This window comes from Trachurus japonicus, chromosome 6 (assembly GCF_045865225.1).
Source record: "Trachurus japonicus isolate A0001 chromosome 6, Traja_1.0".
NCBI classification, from domain to species: domain Eukaryota; kingdom Metazoa; phylum Chordata; class Actinopteri; order Carangiformes; family Carangidae; genus Trachurus; species Trachurus japonicus.
This window is the reverse complement of record NC_140912.1, coordinates 18,733,567-18,758,252: the sequence shown is the minus strand read 5'-3', so window position 1 is coordinate 18,758,252 and position 24,686 is coordinate 18,733,567. Positions and strand designations below refer to the sequence as shown.

The 24,686-nt window shown below is 39.8% G+C and overlaps 2 protein-coding genes across 2 annotated transcripts; both read left to right on the top strand.

Annotated features, from left to right (window-relative positions):
* The first annotated feature begins 1,026 nt into the window (after window positions 1-1,026).
* Window positions 1,027-2,301, top strand: gdpgp1 (GDP-D-glucose phosphorylase 1). Its single transcript, XM_085779596.1, has one exon. It carries the CDS (start codon window positions 1,038-1,040, stop codon window positions 2,124-2,126), a length of 1,089 nt encoding a protein of 362 aa, XP_085635722.1. The 5' UTR covers window positions 1,027-1,037; the 3' UTR covers window positions 2,127-2,301.
* Window positions 2,302-6,301: 4,000 nt separating this feature from the next.
* On the top strand, window positions 6,302-13,293 carry rhcgb (Rh family C glycoprotein b). The gene is made up of 11 exons (XM_085779594.1): window positions 6,302-6,643; window positions 8,216-8,408; window positions 8,980-9,130; window positions 9,258-9,405; window positions 9,534-9,700; window positions 9,998-10,135; window positions 10,242-10,378; window positions 10,535-10,659; window positions 10,785-10,858; window positions 11,446-11,513; window positions 12,327-13,293. Exons 1-11 carry the CDS (start codon window positions 6,421-6,423, stop codon window positions 12,376-12,378), a joined length of 1,476 nt encoding a protein of 491 aa, XP_085635720.1. The 5' UTR covers window positions 6,302-6,420; the 3' UTR covers window positions 12,379-13,293.
* The last annotated feature ends 11,393 nt before the right edge of the window (window positions 13,294-24,686 follow it).

Genomic DNA, 24,686 nt, shown 5'->3' with positions numbered 1-24,686 from the left:
TTCTAGAAACATTTATTTGTGTGTTTGTTTGGGAGTGGATGGGTGTGTGTGCACATTTTAACTGAAAATGGTTAGCCCTTATGATAATAGGTATAGGGTACAAAATACTTTTCTTATGATACATGCATTACATTTGCCTGAGAAATGTGTGCGATGATGGATTTGACAATGTTTTTCTTAATAAACATGTAAAGATACAAACAATAAGGCAGTTTTCTATATTCACAAAACACATCAGGTGTTAAACATAAACATAAATAACAGTATGAAAATAAAAATAAAAGATAAGCATAAAAAGAAAATAGGCAAATCTCAAATGAACTTCAACAAATAATGGATATAAACTGACAAAAGAGTCATCTTTATATTATAAGCTTCAGAGACTTTGGGATTTTAAAAGAAAGAAATCAGTATTCATTTCATTATGTAGCTACATTTAATTAAAATCAATTCAGTTCAATTCAATCGAGAATCAGAGTAGTGATGGATTTTTTTAATTCATTTTTCTTTTGATAACACATGCACCCACTGGGCACAAGACACATAACATACCGATAACATAACACAACATGACACAACATAACATAACACAACATGACACAACATAACATGAGGATTTGGACATTAGTTCATGTCATTAGTACATCATACAAACATAACATTATGCTGTTGGAAATAGAGAAAATAATTTTCTATTAAAGGATTTGACCTTACTTTTGACATTTATACAAAATCAGGTCTTGCAGTTGACACATGGGTGAGCCATTTTGACCAGTTTTCTTTTTTTAAAAAAAATTGGTTCCTTAGTTTGAAAGTGATTTTCTCCATTCACGGGGATTTAAAAAAAAGAAAGAAAGTATTTGTGTATCGTATATTGTGTGTCGGGAATCAGGGTGTAATGTCTGATCCACACTCCAGAGCAGAAGGTGGCGGTAATGCACCAAATGCTGGAGGCCAACCACCGGAAAGCTACAAGCAGAAGAAGAAGCAGAAGTCCTTCTGCTCCATGCTCTGCTGCTCCAGCAGCATCTGTAATCATGCCGCTCCCGTTTGTGTACACGAACCAGGATTTTGTGACAGACGTGCGGCGGAGCGGTGACAACACATCTGGGATGGCACCAGCGGCGGCAACGAGGTTTGACGAGAGCCTCCAGGCCGGCTGGACGGACAGGATGGAGAGAGGGCTTTTCCGCTATCAGCTGACTGACTTGCAAACACGCATCGTGCCGGGTGCGCGTGGCTTCGTTGCCCAGTTGAACATTCAAAGAGGAATAGAGAGGAGAAAGCCTCAGGAGATACAGAGCGTCCAGCAGGAGTTCAATGCCAGGCAGTTTAACTTTAACAAGATCAACGCAGAGGAGGTTATATTTGAGATGATAAAGGACAGAGAGAGAGACAGAGAGGAGTGTCACGGTGCACCGTTGGCTCAGCCCTGGAGGATGACGGTGCTGGTCAATGTCAGTCCTTTGGAGTTTGGACACTGTCTCTTTGTCCCCAACCCGTCGTGTTGTTTACCGCAGATCCTGACCCGGTTCACCATCCAGGTGGGTATCGAGTCTGTGCTGCTGAGCTCCGACCCTGGCTTTCGTGTGGGGTTCAACAGCTTAGGAGCATTTGCGTCTGTCAATCATTTACACCTACATGGCTATTACCTGGACCACGAGCTCAAGATTGAATCCATGCCAGTCAAACCACTGCTTCCTGAAAAGGGATTTTACCGGTCTTTGGACTTTCCCACCGGGTTTTTGTTTTACGCAGAAGCAGAGGATGTGGAGAAAGTGGCCACAGCCATCTGTGAAGTGACAGACTTTCTTGTGACTGGCAATATTGCTCACAACTTGTTCATGACTAGAGGGTGTCCGCCTTGTGATGTCACACAAAACTGTTCAAGAAAAGGTGTGCGCATCGCTGTGTGGCCCAGGATATCCTGCTTCGGTGCCAAAGAGGAGTCTGCCTTCAACGTTGCTCTCTGTGAGCTGGCTGGACATTTACCATTTAAGAACAAGAAGGACTATGAGCTAACTACTGAGAAAGACATTAAAGATATAATTCAAAGTTATCTCCTGCCTGCTGAGGAGTTTCACAAGTTGGAACAGCAGCTTATTCGCCATTTACTTGTTTTATAATGTAATATAACAAAAGAAAATACGCCTTGGTAAACTTTGTGCCCAAGACACACATTTCAGTTTTCAGTGTTTCAGTGAAGATGTAAAGTTAGAAAACATGAAAATATCTTGACTGGACTTGGGAAGGCCTTAATTCCCTATACTGCAACATCATATGCCATTGTATATGCCTGCAACTAATGAGAGTGTACTTTAATGGACTAATTGATTTATTACAATGACTGGTATCAAATAAAACAAAACAAACACTGAATCAAAAATACAATTGTTGTATTTCTTTCTTCTTCTTCTTCTTCTTCTTTTTTAGTTGCATCTCACAGTATTTTTATAATAGCTGGGGTTTTTTGTTGTTGTTCAACCTTGTTCATACTGGTTTCCTGTCACATCTGACTGGGATGTTGGCGTGGGACAAAGCCATCATTAATTTTGCTCTTTACACTTAAAACAGGTCAGATTATGTCCCGTGAAGACCTTGTGATGTTTCCTGTTGAACATGGACTCCCAGAACAACATAACAAGGTGAGCTTACAGAGACAACTTGTTGAAAAATGACACCAAATCAAAATGTGTTGCTTTCATGATGACTCAGTCTCAAGGGTGGGATCATTTATCAGAAAAGCAGTCTAGACTGACTATCGCTGATAATGCTGACAACAACGCGTGAGACCGAACATGGCTGAAGGTGTGGCTTATTGTTTTATCAGGGCTAAACAAAGATTTATAGAGGTTATTTGTAGCTACAATAATATTTTCACTGGAAACAGTTGGACATGTCACAGTAGAGTAAATTATGAAATTAATGGATGATGTCCATTTAGTTGCTTTGGCTGCAGAGCACATTGGCTCACTGTCTTATTGCAGTCGGTGACATCTGTGCTTTTACTGCTGTAACAACTCAAGATGACAGCTATGAAACAGACTGAAGAACCAGCAATTAACATTAGAGATGTGTAAGCGTAATCTTTACTCTCATCCTCATCTTAGTACTCACATTTTGAGCTAATGAAACAGACAAATACAGTCTTATGATAAAGTCTCCTCAACAAACCTGACAATGGTGCTCTGATCAAGAGGGATTAGTGTTAGACATTATCCCTGAAGAGCACATCATCTGCCAGAACTGCATCACCAAGGTTGCAGTGTTAAGCCAAGCAGTAAAATCAATGAGCATAGACACTCGCTCATTCATTTTAATGAGGTTCCTCAGTGGCGAGTATAAAACCAGTGCATTGATTTATTCAACATCATATACTACAGTTTATATATCACCTTTCATACAAACATACAGCCCCAAGTGCCACACAGAACAAGATTAAACCAGCAGACAAAAACGTTTGCAAAAGTTAAAATTACAAAAACAAACAATAAAACTTTTCTTTTTCCTTTTTAAAAAAAAAAAAAATTATCAAAGCGAACCCAATGAATTAAAAGAAAAAATATGAAAATCCATGATAAAGACTTAAAATTCATATCTGGATTTCATGGTCAACAGTGTCAAAGGATTAGAAGCTCATCTGAATCAAGTCACTGTAACCTGTGCTGTGTGTTGCGGGTTCTAAGATAATATGATTCATAAGAAAGTATACATTTTCTTATTTTTTCCCCATAACTTTACCTAAGAAAGGGACATTTAATGAGTCAGTGGTTATATTGTATGTTTAGCTGCTGTCAAGCTCATTTTTCCCAGTGAGATAAAGATTTCACAATACATATTTTAGCAGTGATTTTGTGCTACTTTGATTAAGAGAAGCTAGTAGTTTACTTAGGTCATTAACTTTTGATGTGTTGCAATGATAAGACTCACTGAGCACAAAAATGCACACCCTGTTTATAATAAACTGTTCTTGTAGCACAGTATCACAATGAGTTTGCATAAAAAAATTCTGCAGCCATCCGAGTTACTGGAGTATCAAGACCTCCTGGCAGTCATTGTATAAATATTTATTATTTTGTCTTCTTTGCCCACTTCCTCCTGTCCAATGCTCTGTGTGGTGGGAAATCATAATTCTTGGCACGTGACTTTGTAGCTTTGCTGAATAAACACTGGCTGGCATGAAGATATGTTATAAATGATGATGTCAAAAGAGAGGCACCCCCATGGCCACCATTCTCCTATACCCTGGGCTTGTCGGTGTCTGGTCACCACAGGTTAACCCTGCATAGATTGTTTAGTGGCTACAAATATGATTAATGCTATTTCTGTTGAGAAAATAACCTCTATAGTTATTACTTAGAGATGAAATGATCCATTGTCCAGTCTTCTATACATATCATATATGAACTCAGAATGCTGGAAATACTGTATGATTGCCTGCATGCACATCTTAGAATCCTCTATTGATATAATAATATTAAAGTTTGTCAGATTAATAAATTACTTCCTTTTACAGACATAACACAATCACATTTGACCTATAGTTCCTAATCAATAATTAATTCATTGAATGTATTGAATTTATTCAGGTAGCATCAGTAACATGGCTTGAAGGAGTTACTGTATTGTCCCCCAGTCCTGTGTAGCTGACATTTCCGCACATGCACATGTTTGGAACAGGTACTCCCTGAACATCCTGACTATTTACATCTGACAGTCCGTTATGTATACTACTCACTATTTACATTTTGCAATGCACGTGTACTCACTATTTACAAAATTTTGAAACAAAGAAGACTCTGTTGAAAAGCAACTGTCAAACTCGCTAATTGACAGCAGAGCAAAAATCTCTGTTGGTTGCATAGCAATTTATATATCTAGCGGTGCTAGACAATAAAGTATCTATCTATCTATCTATCTATCTATCTATCTATCTATCTATCTATCTATCTATCTATCTATCTATCTATCTATCTATCTATCTATCTATCTATCTATCTATCTATCTATCTATCTATCTATCTATCTATCTATCTATCTATCTATCTATCTATCTATCTATCACCTTTGGAGAAAGTCAGACCTGCAAACTATAAAACTCTTTGCAACAGCAACATATCAAATATGAGTTTGTAATCAATCAATTCATCCAACTCTTGAGGAGAAAGCAAAAATGCATTTCTTCTGAAAATACTGGAGTAGCCTACCTCTTTGATGATGATCACATCTTTCTGCATAAAAACTCAAGATGAAACACAGTGGTTGGCATCATTTTTATCATGTTCAATATCTAGGTCTACAGCTTTAGCCTACTGTATGTCCAAAACACTGAAGTTGGATACAAACAAATATTCTGAAAGGTCTTCAGTGACTTCCCATCTTAATATGAATTCCTGCCAGGGATAAGACTATGATATACTTTCATAGTGAATAATTCACCAATATTGGTTAGTTGCATCACTTTTTTATTGTTTTTGAAACAGTTTCATGTGTACTGAATTCTTTCAACACTGAAACTCACTAAAAAGGCTTCAACATCTAGTAAAATTGATTACTTTACAATTTGTTTGTACAACAGCACAGAAACAATTGGACTTGAAGAAGAGAAAAAAATACTAGACCCTTGTGTCAACCTTGAACCCTTGGGCTGTGACGCTTGACAAAGTCAAACCTGTCATGCATCTCTCTAATGGGGCCCTGCATGTATACAGATTATTTACAGTTAATGCTTCAGAGGACAGACAGGAACATCCACACCCCCTTAACTAGCAGTGAGAACAGACAACCTGTGGGTGCGTTACAAGCCTGTCTGTGTTTACTATAGGAACAAGTGTCATATGTGTTGCTCAAAACTGATTGTTTGTCTTTCCCTGGCATGTAAAGAGTGTCTGTGATATATGACGGGTGGGTTCCAAGAAAACTTCAAAAGTACATAATCGAGAAGTACATAATTCTTCTTGTTGGTCTGACTACAAACCTAACCATGTTAATATAACAAACACAAACTCTGTGAAAGATGTTAATGTCATCTCTCACCTGTCTGAGTGAGTTTCCTCTCACCACAAATCATTTGTAGCAGTAGAGTTTGATGCTGCAGTACTGAGTAATGTCAGGACAAAGTTTTGACAAGTTAAACAAAAATGAAAAGAGACGTATAGAATCATGAGATGTCCAAATTGACGGATCACCTCAACACGTGTCCTCACGTGAAAAGAGTCCACATCCCAGGTGCAGTGTGGAGGGTGTGACTGTGGGGGAGTGTCCTCATATTAAAGCAAACTCCCTCATCTCTGTTCATCTGCACTTGAACTTAGGATGCTCAGGGCTTTTAAAGTGTCCGTCCCTTTTGCCAGTTTCAGCTCAGTTGAATAATTCAGCAACTCTTACACCATAAAAACATACAGAGGAGAATCGGACACAATGGGCTGCGTTCAAAGCTTCAGGGACTTGTGTGACCGTACAAAAAATACTAATGTTCGCCTCAGTCTTCCAGCAGTTTGCTTCGTATGGCAGATAGCAATGATCATCTTGTTCGGGGTGTTTATTCGTTACAATGAAGAATCGAGTCCATTCTGGATAGAGCACAGAAAAGCTAAGAATATATCAAGTGACATTGAGAATGACTTCTACTTCAGGTATCCAAGTAAGTGACTTAATTTAGATTTTTTTTTTCTTTCTGTTTCTCATAAACTGTCCACCAAATGTCTAATAGCCTATGTGATTTCTTTAACCAAGTGTCAACATGGATCAGCCATTCCAGCTGAATGATTTTAATGTTGTGGCCGACAGATGTATGTCTGTGGCTCGTTTTGAGAGTTAATTCTCAATTAGTAGTAATTTGATTTCAAACGTTAATTGTTGTTTCAATTATTTTTCATGCTTTTATGGCTCGATTCAGTCAAAATAAAACACAGAGCACTCAAAACATTAAAACCAGTCACTTGTTTAATGTTATGGAGCATCTTTTTTATTTTTATTTTACTAATATTATGTTGGAAATTGTCTGTTTTCATCATAGTAAAATCCATTTCTACAAAACCTAGACAAGTTGATTATACTGTACTTTACTGTTTATGTTGACCTAACATTATTCCTTCCTACATTGCTGACAAGGATGTGACGCCCACAGGTTCACTTTTCCCCTGGGGTTCAACTCCCCAAAGCTCCTTTTCCACCTGACAAGTCAACGTTTTTCTCTTTTTTCTGTGTCTGGCTTTAAAATGTTTGCTGTTATATACTGTATTGGCTACAATTTCAGCCAAGAGTCTTGTCCTGAGTGAGGTATGGGTGTGGTTGCACTGTACACCACCCAGGGTGTCAGTGTCAGGCTTTCACGAAGCCGTCTCAGATATGTTCGGTGTTGGATGTCGGATGATCGATGTATGTCCTGACACAGGTCGTTGTCTGAGTGCTATTAAGCTCTCATCTTGAAGTCACAGGACCTTTTTGTTTTTTTCAACCCACAGCCATCGCTGCCAGACTATCAGGAGTGTGGTCTGAAACATCTGTAGCCTCTGTTGTTGGAGCGGTGAAAATATGTTCAGTGTGTTGTGGTATAGCTTTTATTACAGTGGGTCGTTTGCTGCAAATTCTTCTATGCAAACTATAGTGTTTCACAGTGCAGTGGGAACCTATTATGTGCCATAAGATGTGTCGGGCGGTCACAGTGTTATGTTGTAAACGATACTGGCTTTATTATGCTGGTATCCACATACTGTTGTTTGTTGGTTGTAGCACATGTTACAAGTTCAGCTCACAGTTAATATCAGCCGCAGGGGGTTAGTGCCTGATTTCCCCTTCTTATGCAATGTGTCCTAAGATGTCCCTGAACTACTACGAGGATGTGGTGTGAAAGCAAACACTTTATAGTATATTCATTGCCTCCAGTGGCATATAAGGTCACCTTTAAATATAGCATTTAAAGTACCTATAAGTTTCCTATAGACCAAACAAGAGAGGCAGTTCGTCTGTAATAAACCAAGGATAGACAATAATAATCAAGGCATAAAGGTATAGTAGAAACTAAATACAAAGAGAAATGACACAATGAGTAGCTACGAGACCCGGTTTTACACAAATGTCTGCAAGGATATAATGATAAAGTGATGACAGTTTACATCTAAAACACTTAAGATCATTATCAATGCTCTACCTCAAGAAGGGGACATTGTATTATATGTATAATATATTCATATTTTCCCCACCTTCCTCCCAGGTTTCCAGGATGTCCATGTGATGATCTTTGTTGGATTTGGCTTCCTGATGACGTTTCTCAAGAGGTACAGCTTTGGTGCCGTCGGCTTCAACTTCCTCATTGCTGCCTTCGGCCTCCAATGGGCGCTGCTGATGCAAGGCTGGTTCCACTCCCTGGATTACAGTGATGGAAAGATCAAAATTGGAGTTGAAAAGTAGGTCTTAGTTGAAAGGAAATAAGCCCTTCTTTTGATTCTCCTTCATTTTGATGATGGTTCAGGCCACAAGACAGATTTAACACAAGCAGTCACAACTGTGGAAATCAAAAGCAAGGACAGTTATTGAAGTCCAATTCTTTTGTTTAGCCAAGTGAATATCTCTGATGGGAATACATTCCCACCTGAATGGTTATCATAGACAAAAAAACACACCAGGATCAACAGTGAGGTGGAGAAACCAGTCTAACAGATATAATATAGCCAGCGAAGATGAAGTGTTTGTGGACTGAGTGGTTGGAAGGTAAACAGAAACCCGGTTTATTGAGAAATGATGATACTGTTGATGTTGTGCTAAGTCACCGTGTCAACAGATACATGTTTCTCTTTGTGTATGCAATAAAGAAGAAGTGAAAGCCAGAATCGGATAATGTGATACTGATCCGTTTTACTCTATTGAGTTGCTGCCATGACTAAGAAGAATTGCCAAATTAAATCTTGCCTCATATTTGACCAGCACAGATTATAGATTTTCTCATATTGTGTTTGTATGTCTGTTTTCCCCCCTCAGCCTGATCAATGCTGACTTCTGTGTGGCGGGCTGTTTAATTGCCTATGGGGCAGTGTTGGGCAAAGTCAGTCCAGTCCAGCTGATGGTTCTGACCCTGTTTGGGATCACACTGTTTGCAGTGGAGGAGTACATCATCCTGAACCTCATACACGTAAATTGGAACCATCACTGTTTTGTTGTTGGGTTGTTTGGATTTATAAAATGTACTGTAATTGCTGTTACTACAGTTAATGTTAAGCTTTTCTTTCTTATCTTATCTTATCTTATCTTTAATGAAGGCCAGAGATGCTGGAGGCTCCATGGTGATCCACACATTTGGAGGATATTATGGTCTTTCCATCTCATGGATGCTCTATAGGCCAAATCTGGACCAGAGCGGTCGTCTGCAGGGCTCCGTCTACCACTCAGATGTGTTTGCTATGATCGGTGAATATGATTTTTAGCAATATTTCTTTTACACCCAGAAGAAAAAACACCAATGCCTCTCATTCTTCTGTTTTGTAATTTCCTAGGATCTTTGACCTCTGTCTGTTAACTACCTGCTTTCTGCACAGGCACCCTCTTCCTGTGGATGTTCTGGCCCAGCTTCAACTCAGCCATCACAGACCACGGGGACGGGCAGCACAGAGCCGCCATCAACACCTACCTGGCTTTGGCCTCAACCGTGCTCACTACAGTGGCCATCTCCAGCCTCTTCCAGAAGCATGGAAAACTAGACATGGTAACGGAAAGCAGCTTTTGCCTCTCATGTCAGTCCCCAACAGATTGAGCTGTTTTGTAAAGACAATGTGTTCATTCTAACTGGGGATGTGCACATTTACTAAGTTGGCACGGTCAGCTGAAACAGATCACCATGAGAAGGTGTCAAATGCGATGTGCATTATTTGTGCCCCACCTAAACAAACGTTACCTTGCAGTGACAGTGTGCACATTTTTTCCACCCGATACGGTGAAGCGATATCAAATTGATGCACAGTTTCTTTTGTGACCATTTTCTCTGCACTGCTCTGTGTCTCAGGTTCACATCCAGAACTCAACTCTTGCCGGAGGTGTGGCAGTGGGAACAGCAGCAGAGTTCATGCTGATGCCTTACGGATCTCTGATTGTAGGATTTTGCTGTGGTATCGTCTCCACCCTGGGATACATCTACCTCACTGTATGGAATTTCTCCTCTGCCATTGATCACTGCATTTTCTGCTCTAGAGTCCCAGATAAGACTTTAGACTCGGCTAATCCTAATCGATATGATATGTCTCCTCTAGCCATTCATGGAAAAGTACCTTAAAATCCAGGACACATGTGGTATCCATAACCTCCATGCCATGCCGGGAGTTATAGGGGGGATTGTGGGAGCCATTACTGCTGCAGCTGCGTCCGAGTCCGTTTATGGCCATGAAGGGTGAGTGATCCTAGGAAACCAGCAGCCAGAGGTCAGGGTTGCTTTCATTTATAATTTAACTGATACTATAAATTATGAATCATGAAAAAAAAAGTAGCAGTATTTATCTATTTGTTGCAGAACAATATTGTGAATTTTCCTTTTTTTCTATTAAAGGCTGATTAACACCTTTGACTTTGAGGGTGATTTCAAAAACATGATACCTACACGACAGGGCGGCCACCAGGCTGCAGGCCTCTGTGTGGCTATCTGCTTCGGTATAGGCGGAGGCATTATTGTCGGTAAGGAATAACCACAGTTCGATCATACAAACAGTCTGTATGTTGATAACTGACATTACTGTGTTTGAAAAAGATGGGTGTGTTTGCATACAGTGTAATGCCAGATGCATTTGTACTCTTCTTAGGTTGTATCTTGAGACTGCCCATCTGGGGAGATCCTGCAGATGACAACTGCTTTGATGATGAGCCCTACTGGGAGGTAAGAGAGAAATCTTTACAGCCTTAAAGATGTTTCTGCCGTTTGAAATGGGAATGTACAGAAAATAAACACCAGGCATCTTCAGGAATGCAAATGTTTTTAATGATAATGATGTTGGAGTAGTGTTTCTAGAGAGATACAGTTTGATTTGGAGATGTATCCTCATCCTTTCAGGCAAAATTATAATATTGTCACATCCTGAATAATCACTACCAGGTCCCTTTGTTCAAACTTCTCTGTTCTAACCAGAAGAATTTCAGGATTTTTTTTGTGATCATAAGAAATATACAAACGGAAATTTAAAAAAAAAATATATATATATATAGTACAACAAAAATATACATATATTTCAGCAACATCTATGTAACAGATTTCAGAATCTACAAGTATATACTAAAAACAGATTAGTCATGCTTTTGCTTACATTTCTTTCATGGTTGGACACATGTTATTGTTTTAGGCTCCACACCCTGAGGCAGTTTTTTCCACTTATGTCCATTACTGAATGAGCAACCGTCATTCTACCACCTCTATTTACAAAAGAAACGGCTCATAATTTTCCATTTTCTGACATTCTGACATCACAGCTTCCTGATGATGAGGAAAACATCCCACCCGTCCTGCAGTACAACAACCACATGCGGAACAAAGATGTGTAAGTGTCTGATAAGGTGGTGTGATAACAGCATTCTGGTCATGAGCACATGCTATTTTCATAGCAAACAAGCGATGCAGGTATAAGTGGTTCTCATTGTTGAGAAATGTGTTGCAGTTAATGGCCTCTTGGTGGCAGCACATCCCAACTTGCAGAGGTTTCATGTGACCAATTGTAATTCTGTCCTTTGTTGGGAATTTGTGTTGAATGCGATATGAAGACACAGTGAAGGATGTGTGTGTGTGGACAGCATGGCACTGCTGACACACAGGCCTGTGCTGCCTGTCGCCATCTCTCACAGTGGACTAGATTATAAAATGCTGACACACGCCCTGTGCTCTGCTCTTCCAAGTGAGGCTCACCTCACCTGTGCTTTTTGTTGATAGGGGTTTTTTTTTTCTTCTCAGCACAGCTCTGCATGTGCAGCTCTTCAAAGTGACCTTGAAGTTATGCAACATGAGTCACATTTTCTGTGGAAATGTAAACGATACACTCAGGAAAAAAAAAAAACAGAACCATGGATCACGACAGATTTTATTAATTATATCCAAGCAGTAGAGTGATTATCTTCTGCATTTATGAGCACATCAAAGCCAGATTTCAGTGAATAAAAAAGGTGTTTTTGATTAATGCAGCTCATACAAAAAATAAATGAATCAAACCTTGAAACCAAACTTTATTCAGAAAATATTTGACTTGATAATAACTACATACAATTTAAATATTATATGGGATCACAGTAAACTTTACTATTAATTGTCATTGTGTTTAACTCATGATGTGACCCCCCCCCCCCTTTTTTTTTTTTCCCAGAGCGGAGTCCAATTTCAACATGGAGCAAAGTGACCCGAGGCCTCGAGCCTGATGGAGCTCTGTCTATATCACACGACAGGCTTTTTTGTTGAACAGAAATATTCATTTGATACTATTATTCCTCCTCAATCAAAAGCTGTTACTTTTCAAATTGTAAATATGTTGTTATCTATTTATCTGTTACCTTTTCTCTATATCTTTTTTTTCTTTAAGTGAACAAATCTCTCCCTGTGAAATATTAGCTTTTCTCATTCCACAATATATTTATTTCCAGTTTAAGTCCACAAATATTCAATAAAGTATTTCTATTGAATATCATATAAAATGAGTGGCATTATCTTGCCTCTAGTATAATTTTTAATTTAATTTAAACACAGGGAGGATGATACATTTACAGGGAGTGCAGCTGCACGTTTCTCTTATTCTTATTATAAACAAGATGTGAACAGCTCATTGCTGGCCTGAACTAGCCAAGTAACATATCCATGGTTACTTGTGCAGGAAATATTTGAGTCCATGCTTTGTATTACATTTGCTTCACACCCAAGAGTTGCACTTTTAGGATTTTTCCGCTAGAGCTTTCACACCTTAATTTGCTCAGAGTTGAATCGTTCCTGTCAGTGTGGCCTGTGTTGTCCTGTGACTTAAATGATGTTTGGTTAAACTTTATTTCAACCCCCTCATTTAGCATGTACACCCACTGTAAACACTTAGTAGTGTTTCATAACACAATGTCGACATTTTAAGTGTTTATTAATGTACAGTATTTGTCAACAGTTTTTATAAATGCACATGGGGAGGTGGTAATTAAGTGTTACCAGATTTAGTTTTTTAACATTGATCTGAAAATGAATGATTTTGTCAAAAGGTGATATTTGTACATTTAGAAACTGTAGAATATTTATGTCATGCTGTTTTGAAAAGTGAAAAGTTTGTTAATGGTAATGTAATTTTGAAAATTAATAAAGGAAGGACAACTTACATACTATTCGAATTTGACAAATTGAGAATATTCAAGACTTAAAAAAATACTGGATTTTCCAGTAAGAAGCAGAAGAGGAAGTGTTTTTTTCCTCGTCTAAGAAGTAGCGGTGTCTTCTCTCGAGTGAGGTCAGACTGAGGGTAAAGGTCACACGGTTATTGCACTCTAGGGACACTGTGGTGACCAACGACAAACCAGAGACTTGCCTAGTCACCGTGACCTCGGGTCAAAGTTTAGCAAAAGAGCAAGGTCACTGACAGGGCTGCAGACACATGCTCGAGTCAATCTTTTTTAAATGGATTAAGGGAGAGAATTCCTGCGGGTTCATGCAGTAAACATCGCTGCTGTTTTTTGCAATGTAAAGTAGTAGAGAGTACTTTTCAAAAGTTTGGTGGTGAGGATCATTTCACCGCACAGTTTAATTATGCAGTTGCTGTTTGTCGAATCATTTTCTGACGGTGGCTGTAATTTCCACGTGCTCTGCTCCTCTACCCACCTCGGCCGAAGCCAGAGGCAGAGGCAGCCCACGGTGGGAGTGTGGATGATTCCCACACATGAGTAGCAGTGAGGAATCCATCTCCTCATCCAGTCTCCTTGCTAACAAAGGCAGGCTTAGTGCTGTTTTCTTTTGTCATCAGTAACGTGTTTGAGTAAAGGAGGTAATGGTGCCACAAGTGCTCCAATTAAACGAGATGCAGCCCTGCTGGGAAGAAAGGCTCCCCTGTTGCCCTCGATCCCCCCTCACCCCCCAATACGTATACACACACTCTCTCACACACACACAGACCGGGCCTCTTCTCATCCTAACCCCATGCAGTTCCCGCCCCAACTCTACTCATGTTTATTCATCAGCCACTTAAAGGGCAAATGCAGAGGACTGTTAAAACTAACTCAGACTTATTTTGAAATGATACCGGGCCTTTCTCCTTCTTCTTGAGGTGAACCAGGCAACACGGTACTGTGACGCCCATGTTTGAAGTCATTTACGCTCTGCCACTGCAGATGCGGCTTTCACAAACTGTACAGGGACGGCGGCAGCAGAGGAGCAAAACTCCAGAGGCCTCAGAGAAAGTGAGATGGAAAAACTTTAGGAAGCAAGGGGGCATGAAAAGGGGGCGGGACGGACAGAGAATGAGGCCTCACTTTCACCGCTGATGACTGACTGCCTGCCATACGGGCTCAATCACAATCTTTGATTGACAGGTCGAGGGAAGGAGAGGGTGGGAAAGGGGGTGCAGGAAGAGAGTTTAGAATGGGAGCTGCACAAAACATACTCCCATACAGGGGGCCACGGAGACGCTCATTAATGATAAAGAACATACCAGGAAAAGCATGTTTTCTCTGCATGCCAGCGATGTTGTTTGTAGGTTGAGATTAGTTTGTAATCTTCTATACGTCGTGATGTAAAGTGCACAGAACACTACAGGGCTAAATACAACGTGGGAGGTCGTGTTCGAGCGCCTGGTTTTGGTTGTTTGGCCTTTTTGTTCTTTTATTTTTCAGCATTATTGTAAGAATGAACAATGTCATATTTCCAAGTGTGATGAGATGTGCTGATTCATGTGATCACTTCAGTCTTGCAGTTTACAGATATGTGTCAGTCACTCTGTGGTAAAACCTCACTGCATTCACTTAGAGTTACGAGGTACAGCGGTTACAGAAGTACTCGGGGATCCATGTTCACTCCCTCATAAAGAGAGCTGTAAAAGCTCCTATTGAAAGCATTCAAAGGTCCATAAAACTGTTCATAAACTATTCAAGCCCTTACTCTTTCCCCTCTTTACTCAATCTGCTCACGTTCTGTGCAGCTTCACTGTCCCCTACAGGTTACTCCTCAGCAGGTGCATCTGACTCCTGAAACCACTCTCACTGTTTGGATCTGGACTTCCAATCCTTGCACTTGGTGAGTACCATAAAATATATATATTAGTCATTAGTCTTGTATAATACTTCTGCTCCTTTATGTCTGAGAGGGAAGTAAAATAATTGCATTTTATTGACACAGCTTTGTTTTAATATTACTTTACAAGTTTCTGAAAAAAGTCTGATCACTTCATGAAACAGGATGCATGCCCAGCAGTAAATAAAGCTGATATGCACACATGGTAATCCATTGATATGAACAATAAACTATAGAGAGGTAAAGGTACTTTATTTGTCACACAATACAGCTAGTACAGTGAAGTCTTACATCATTAATATGTGAACATTTGATACCTTAAATGAAATCAATTAATTAATTTGATAAATACACTTTTTTATATATATTTGTACTGAAAAAAAAACCCTCTAAATGAAGAGCTTCCCCTTGAAAGTGAGTTTTTTTTTAATACATCCTCATCCCCTTGGCCTACATGAAGTGAGCCCAACTTTTCAATTGAGATCCAGAAGATGAAAATACAGAGGCCTAAATATATATGAAAAAGTATTTCAATCATCTCCACCCTTACCAGCTATGCTAGTAAAACTGTTTATACACCTGCTAATAATGTAATAGTGTTGATTCAGTTACAGAGGCCATTTTTCTGCAGAACCAGTAATTTTTCGTACTTTGCCAACATTTTGTGGAGAATTTGGGATGTACTTGTAGTGGAGTGTCTTTGAATTATTGTACTGTTACTTTTACAAACCCTTTGATGAACTGGTGACCTGTTCAGGCCCGAGGGATGGATGGATGGATGGATGGATGGATGGATGGATGGATGGATGGATGGATGGATGGATGGATGGATGGATAGATGGATGAAACCTTTACTTAAAGATCTGACTCCTTCTTTTGCCCCTCAGTTTGCAACCTGTTGATGAACCGTGCAGCACTGGCCGGCCCATGCAGGTACCCCCAGGCCTCCCCACGCCACTAACTGTCCACAGAGGCTGCTTAAGTGTCCCTATCGGACCACAGTGGAGAGGAACAGCAGATTAACCATGATCCTATCCGCTCGCTGCTAGCCCCTTCATACGCTCCGTTACACCAGCATTTAAAAGGAGGAGGGGACGCCATTCAGGCCCATGATATGAATCCCAGACGCAGGGACAAGAACAGAGCTTTCACCCCCGTTTCACAGAAAAGACCCCTTTCTGGCACCCTCTAATTCTGGTTGCTACGGGCTTCTGGGTTCAATGGCGGACTCCTGTTGTGAGGGGACAAAGCCTCTCAGTCATCCGGCCATGGTTGCTAGGGGAGGCAGAATGTATGGGGAGGGACGGGCTGCCGTTGTCCCAGACGAAATGTCTCTCTTAAGGCCGCAGAGATCTGGTGATTGACAGGTGGCTACACGCTCCACTGCAGATCACCCGGGAGGTCTGGGGGGCCTTATATCTGTGACCGTGTGTGTGTGTGTGTGTGTGTGTGCGTATGTGTGTGTGAGAGAGAGAGACAGGTTATGTTGGTTGGCAGGGCGAACAGGGGGGTACAGGGCATGCAGCTTTCAAGGTTTTTGCTGTTATGAGTGGCACCATTTATTACCTGTAGAGGGAGCTGCTTCTACCTCAAGCAGATGCTCAGTCCGTTGGCAGTAGCCTGCTGTGTTGGTGCGTTGGCCCCTGCACCCGGCCAGCAGTGGTCTTAGATATTATTCTGAAGTAAAAGTACCACAACGACAATGTGAAAACACAGTCCTGATTTCAAAACCCTACTTCAAAGTGCAGAATAATCCATGAGTTTGACACCAGAAATCATCCTTACATTCATTTTGCTGAAGAGGGAATGTTTCTCTGCGTCCGTGAATCTCTGTATCTGAATATTCACATATGAATATTAACTTTTGTGTATTCACAGATTATGGATGTTTCATGGGGAAGAATTTTTAATTTTCATCAAGGAACTTTTAAAAACAGCACATCAGACACAAATTATCACTTCCAGCACAGCAGGGATGTGTCTTTATACATTTCTGAAGTATACAAATACAATCAGATAATATAATCTTCAGTGAAAAGATCCCTATCACTGCAACTCTGTATGACGTTATTAGATTCATTCCACTGATGGGTAAATTTACAAGCAACATCTTACTGTTTATGCTATTTGAGGTGGAGTTAGTTTTAATCAATACTGTTGGTTATTTTAGTCCAGTGGTTTACTACCAACATATCTGGCACCTGCAAACTGGTTACAAAATAAATCTGAGAGATCTTAATGTGATTAGTGAAGAACAAAATCAACCTTCTCCCATTCCTCACACATTTCTCTCTCTTTTCTTTTTTCTTTTTTCTTTACTTTTCTTTAATCTTTGCTTTTTTGTATTTTTCTGAGATAATGGATCATTTGGGACTCAGTGAGTTGTTTTTATGACACTGTCTGGGTAGTTTAAAGGAGCAAAACATGATAAGAGCCCCCTGTTAAAATACTGTTTTTTCTGTGTGTTTGGTTTTTTGTTCTTTTAAAGGCTCACAAGTCTAAAAGACGATGGTCACTGGTTTAATACGTAACAATATATTCAGTGTCTCTTCAGATGTATATATTAGGTTTTTTAGAAACCTGCCTTGGGACTGCGGCTGAAATTTAGCAGTTGTGCTAAGTCCGGCACATTTACACTGGTACTTAATGCGTCAGTGTTGATGAATGTGCACTGTCCCAATTCAATAAATAAAGAAATGAAATTAAAAAATGTAACGTTTTCCAAATGACACTGCAAAGACTAAGAATCATAAAGACTATATACTAAATTTCTGTATACAGATAATAATATTTAGAAAGTCACAGACAAGCACGTATTCTCTAGAGCTCAATGGTGAGATATTGGACGATTATAAATAAAAGTGTGTTTACATTTGAAAGCAGAGATGTATGGTAAATAAACATTATGGAACGAACTAATTAACACAGATGCGTTTATATGATAACTACAATAAAAAAAGTAGTTAGTCTATTTTGAGGCTGATGACGTACTGTGGGAAGTAAGGATAAAAGCTTTGGTGTAAACGAGACACAGACAGAGAGAGTATATGGGTGTGGCTTTGTGTTTATCTGCATCTAAAGGATTAGTGATATTCACATTTGTGTCTCTCCTCCTCCAGTGTGGGAACCATCGCCCCGCCGGGCTCTAGACATCAGCGGTCCCCAGTTTCCTCCTCCAGGGCCACAGAGGTGAGTGGGACCAGACATGTTAGGATGTGGGGATCTAAAGGGGTCCCACACACCACACGGTCTCCCCTCACATAGACGTCTGGGACTGTCTGGGTTCGACACTCCCAGACAAGGGGCCTTTCCACCCATCAGATGCTGCTGCTTACACCCATCCCCGACGAGTCGACACCCGTCCCCCTGCTCCCCCCTCCCCTTGACCTTGACTCTCTGTCACTGTGGCCCTCCAGACAGTCTGGGGTCAAAGGCTAACACAGCAGCCACACATCAGACACGGTTCGAGTCCCTTGTGTCCATATAAAAGCTGAATGGTAAATCACCCTAAAAATTGGCCTGTTGGAATGTGGCGGTGAATTCCTGCAGAGATGAACCCGAAGACCTCGAGACGACTTTTAGAAATCACTGTGGCTGAATATATTATAAAGATTATTTAAAAAAAAAATAAAAAATAAAAAAACAGGAACATGACATTAAAGTTAAAAATGGAACAAAATGTTCAGTGTAACTCAGTCACCATTTAAACTGTGCTTATAGATACAGAATCACATTTTATTGTGGCCTTAAAGACAATCATCCTCTGGCCACATCAGGGGCCATTTCCAAGCAGCCATGCTACATTTTACCTTTCACCTTTGCCTGCTGATTCACACCGTCCTCGGCCAATCACGGCCTAGCAACCAGCGTGTCATGACAGATTTGTGAGAGAAGGGAACGGCTGCAGCCTCACGTGGCTTTTTGAAAAATGCCACCCCACACGGTGTGCAGCTCTGATGAGCCTTTCCACGCCTCATGTGAGCATGCGCACAGCCCCGGTTGTGTCTCAACATGGGCTCATCTCTCTTCTCCTCTCTCCTTCTTTCTCCCCTTCCTGTCTCTTCTACCTTTTGTCCTTGTCTGAATGGCCATAAATGCATCTTTCTCTTCGTTAGCAAAACAAATATCACCCCCCTCTTATATTCTCTCTCTGCTCAGATCTAAATTTGTAAAATAAATAAATAAAAATCAGCTAATTTCTTTGTAATACATTTTAACCACTTCCCATAGTGTTTGACATTTCACAATCTGAAGAATGACGTGCAACACCACAAGATGGGGGCATCAGTGGATTTATCTCACATTAAATGTTTTCAACACACACAGGAGACATTGAAGCTCAAACAGGAACACCCACACACACGTGTGCACACAAAGCTTTCCGTCGACATCCATACACCCTGGAGGGGGATCAGTTTAGTTTAGTTTAATGCTGGACACAGACCAAGCAGGTAAATACCTCCAACAGTGCAAATAGCAGCAGCAGTATAGGCTATAGTTGATGGCGCATGCAGGTGCAGCAACCAAACCACCCTCAAGCATCAGCTGATGCCACCTGCTCTCTAACCTCTTGTCCTAACAGGAGGAAGCTTTTTAAAGGTTTGTAATTTATTTTAATTAGCAATCAGTGAAATGGTCGTTAAAGCAGAGCAATAAGCACAAAAGGTTAAGAACAAGCACAGTTAATAAAATAATATTATAAGTTAGGCCACAACCTTCCTCTTTCCATTGGCCTGTTTGAGAGTTCACTGACTTGCTAGTATCAGTTGTGTTAAATTGACTGTGCTCTAAAATTATGTGACAGCACTTTAAGCTTCACAGAATCACGTTTTGGCCTCATTTTCGTTTCAACAAATTGAGAAAACATAGTTTATTATAAAAAAGAGAAAAAAGAAAGAAAGAAAGAAAGAAAGAAAGAAAGAAAGAACCAGTGGCCTGAAAATAGCGTTGGTGATCAGGTAGCCTATTTGTAGAGGGAATAACACACACGCACACCGGTCCGTCTAACATTAAAAAAAAAAAAGTTGTTGATTTTTCTTCTTCTTTTCTTTTACTTTAATGTGAATTAAGCATAACTCTAATTCGTGTCTTTTCCCGGTCTATTCTCTGCGTATGTCCTTTCAAAATAAATTCAAAAACTTTTTAAGAATAAACAATTTATTCACCTATGTCTGATTATTTTGAATCAACGTTAATAATCACTATTTAAACTCTCACCTGACAATCATTTCTGCGCCATGACACCTCTGGTAGGAGAGTGTAGATGGCTCGGGGGCTGCATGGTGCAGGTGGCCCCTCACTCACAGGACCTGCTCTACATTAACTGTATTACAGCCTGGGAATGAGCTGCAGCGAGAGGCGGGACTCGCTGCACTGATGCCATTACACACCAATCAAGAGACGCACTGCTGCAGTAAACACTGATGGAGAGTCGTAAATAAAAAGGCGTAAATTAACATTGCAGCCAATTACTGAGCAAGAAAAACACGAACGAATAAATACACTTGTAATTTGCAATTTGCAATCAACCTCAGCGACTGTAACTCCTTCACAATGAAACACCATTTAAATATTGAACATGTAATATGTAGGCTACACTTAAAAAAAGGCGAATCCCCAAATCGGCTTCCTACATGTGAATCTCTTTTATATCTAAATAAGCCTTTAGATTTCTATGGCAAAATGTTAAAACACTAAAACCTTTAGCGGGGTATTAATGGGGAAATTTGCGTATTTGCCCAAAATCTTATTTCATCTTGATCCAATGGAGCTTAATTTAATTTTCGTTCTGTTTTATGACCTGGAAATATGCGTAAACCTTCATTTAAAAAAAAGAAAAGAAAAAAAGAAGAAGACATTTATGAGCTTGTGATCAAATTCTGCTTTGGGATCAGTTTCAGTCAGTCATGCCGTGTAGGCCCACTGCTGATCTTCATTCTGCCTTAAAAAAAAATTACATACAGTAGGCTACACTTTATGCTCCTAACGACTTTATACTTTATCAAACTGAGGTCAAGTTTAGTTTCATCAACATTTTGCATTACCAAGAGGCCACATAAGCTAAAGGCCTGATACATACAGACTTAGCTGTAGGAGAAATTAAACAATTAGCCATCATGTGTATATTGTATATTATATGGATCATTATTATTATTAATCCACTCAGATGACAGGATATTATGTAATATAGCATGTTATATTTTACTGGGTACTGTCATATAGTAGTTTATACAGTAAGATCAACGTTCTATTAAAATATGCTATTTAATAGACATTACAGTTTCAGCTGGTGGCAACATTATAAAATAAAATTAAGGGGGGGGGGGGGAAGTGCCTCAAATCCAGAGTATTTTGGATTAAGCATCAGCTCCTTGGAGGAGGAACCAATTGATTATGAAGAGACCCAGACTCTTTGGAGGGAGAAAGGGCCCCCTGTTGTTTCAAACCAACTCCTCTAACTTCCCAAAGTGCAGGGGCCCAGAGGCAGGCAGAGCTGTGTGGAGAGTGTGTGGCTCCAGTGAGTGCGACTCCTCTGAAGCAGCAGCAGTGGGGTAGGGCTGGGTTTGGTGGTGAGGAAGGGGCTTGTAGGATACATTAAATCAGCCTGATTAGGAGTTTTAGGAGAGGGCACGGCTCAGGTCCGACTGAAAGGCTGCCGCATATTCACATCCTCGGAGAGAGGTCAGTGTCAGAGGAGCTGACAGGCCCCATCTCCATTCTTATGCTAAGGGGTCACATTGGCTCATTCAGGGACTGGGAAGGCATAAACAGCTCCGACCGACTTTCCCACCAAAAAAGTTTGGATTCCTCAACTCGAGCTCAGAGCTCCTGCCTCAGTCTTTCTCCCTGTTGTAGCTTCTGAAGAGGAAAGTGTGAAGTCTTGATTTAATGTGAGATTACTGATCAGAGTATCTTCTATCCATGCTCATTTACAGATACGTATATTCTTGTAACAAACACTGAAACATTTAACATTATGTAGAAAAGAATATTCAAATTTATTTTCAGACTTCTCAAAGTCAAAGCTATTGCTGTTATATTTGAATATTGAATATTTTTAACAGGTCTGCTGCTGCACTGGAGCTTTAGCATTGCCAACCACTTGAAAGAGGCTCTGTCTAAGAGTGTCTGACAAATGAATGAATGCAATGTCATATTATCTGCTGTTCCACCCACTACTTTTTTCCCTAAACACCAGGTTTTATTAACTTCCTATATATAGACTTCCTCGTGTATTTCCCTGTCCATCGCTGAGTCCACTGGTCACTGGGGAATAGTAGGAAATAGCCACTTAATTAGCAGCCCTTGACCTTTGGTTCTGGCTAAGGCAGCTCCTGACCCCGGCATCTCTCCTGCCTGTTTATTGTCCTCTGGGGGACAAGTCCAGATCATGACCCCTGATCCCTGGTGACCTGTAGGGACTTCACCAACAGGTCCCTGACCAGCTGCCCCACCCCACAAGACACTCATCAAAAAGCAATATTTAACTAAAGTGACTTGTTCAAGCAATTACCTCTGCAGCAGTACGATAGCATACTGAGGCTGTCCTGATTATTCCTGCGGCTTTCTAATATTTGTTTGCAGAAGGAAACATAAAGCATCCATTTGCAGAGCATATCAGACAGAATATGAAACATTTTTTTAATGATGAAAATCACGCCAGTGAAACAATTTTTACAAAATCATTTGAACATTTGGGCTTTGGTTCCACCCAGCCTCTGCAGAGGCTGATTTCACTAATTGGTTTCCATTCATCCAGAGAGGGGAACTAATCACCAAAATCAGCCTCTGTAGTGTTTGGATGGGTTGAAAACATGCTGACTCCTGAATGGGCCTCTACGACTGAGATCTCCACTGCTGCATGAGTTTGACTTTTGATTGTAATGGATGGGGAGGAAAAGAGTCGTTTTACATGTTCACACCAAAGCCATTTGTGTAATTGCAGTGTCAATTCATTTTCTCCTTTAATTTTGACCTGTATTTGTCTTTGCAAGGCAGTGTAGTTTTACATTTTATTGTAACTGCTCTATCTATCTATCTATCTATCTATCTATCTATCTATCTATCTATCTATCTATCTATCTATCTATCTATCTATCTATCTATCTATCTATCTATCTATCTATCTATCTATCTAGGGTTTCATTTGTCACAATATTTTCCTATGCAGTGGTACAGTGTTCAAATACTGGACTCACTATAATGGACATGTCTGTGTTTTTCCTGTTTCCACATAAAGAGAGGGAAATAATCCCCTGTTGACCCTGCGTGTGTCCATCTGTTGTTTGACTCTGGACATAGATCAGTCGGACACTGATTGAGGTCCGATTGACACCAGGACAGCCTGTAATCCCCAAACCTGATTAATTGTCAAAACTGGGTCTTGATGCTGAGAACTAAATTTGGATTTCAAGTAAACAACACGTTGAAATATATTCTGTTTTCAGGTTTAAAAAAACAAAATAAAAAAACGATTTTCTTTTATTTTGTTATAGTTAAGGCCTTTGCTTTTTTTTTTGTGAAAAGGAAATCTGCACCATGTGGTTGTATAACTATAAGAAAAATACCCGTTTACATTTGCCTGATAAATAAAATATGAAGGCAATGAACCAAACCTTATTATATATTTTAATAGTGGCCATGGGTCATTCTGTTCATAGAGTTTTGTGGCTGATGAACTTTTTCTTTCCCACACTGATTCAACACACGTCCCCCTGTCTGCTCCTCCTAATTAAAACTTAATGTGAGGTCACTCCAACACACACACACACACACACACACACACACACACACACACGCACGCACAAATTTATGAATTTAAAAAAAAGAAAAAGAAAAGGTTCTGCAGTCTCTGACTTCTTGACATTTTGGCACTTGTAAATTTTCGCTTTTAAGCTCTTTTTTCAAAGGCTAAAAACAAAACACTAAGAATGAATACAAATATTTGTTATAAAAAATATATTGTTTCCTTGGCTAATTGAAAAAATAAAACTGGCTCCAACACAGCAATGACATTTTCATAATCTTTATTTCAAAGAAGTGTCATTTAAGACAGTGAACATCAAATATTTCATAATATTCATTAATATTTCGTTTTAGATATGACAAAAAACATTTTTAATAATATAAACTTACATGAAAATACATATATAGCACTGAGTATGAAATAAGCACAAACATTTTCATTTGCAGTAGTAGTCTAATTATATAAATATGTCTGATCATACTGTATGTCATTGTTAAAAATATAGAAGTAACTTGATATTTCCATGGATAACAGACATTGAGTGAAACAATTCAGATTTACACAACAAGTCTTTTGTTTCTACATAGATCTCTTCTCGCAGCGCTTAGCTGACTGATCATCTCTTGAGTTCATGCTCTGGTGAGTCTCAACAATCTGATGACAGCATCTCTCTGAGTTCGGTCCATGGTCTCCTCGTGCCAAAGCAGTTTCCTGCAGAGCGCACAGAGTCTC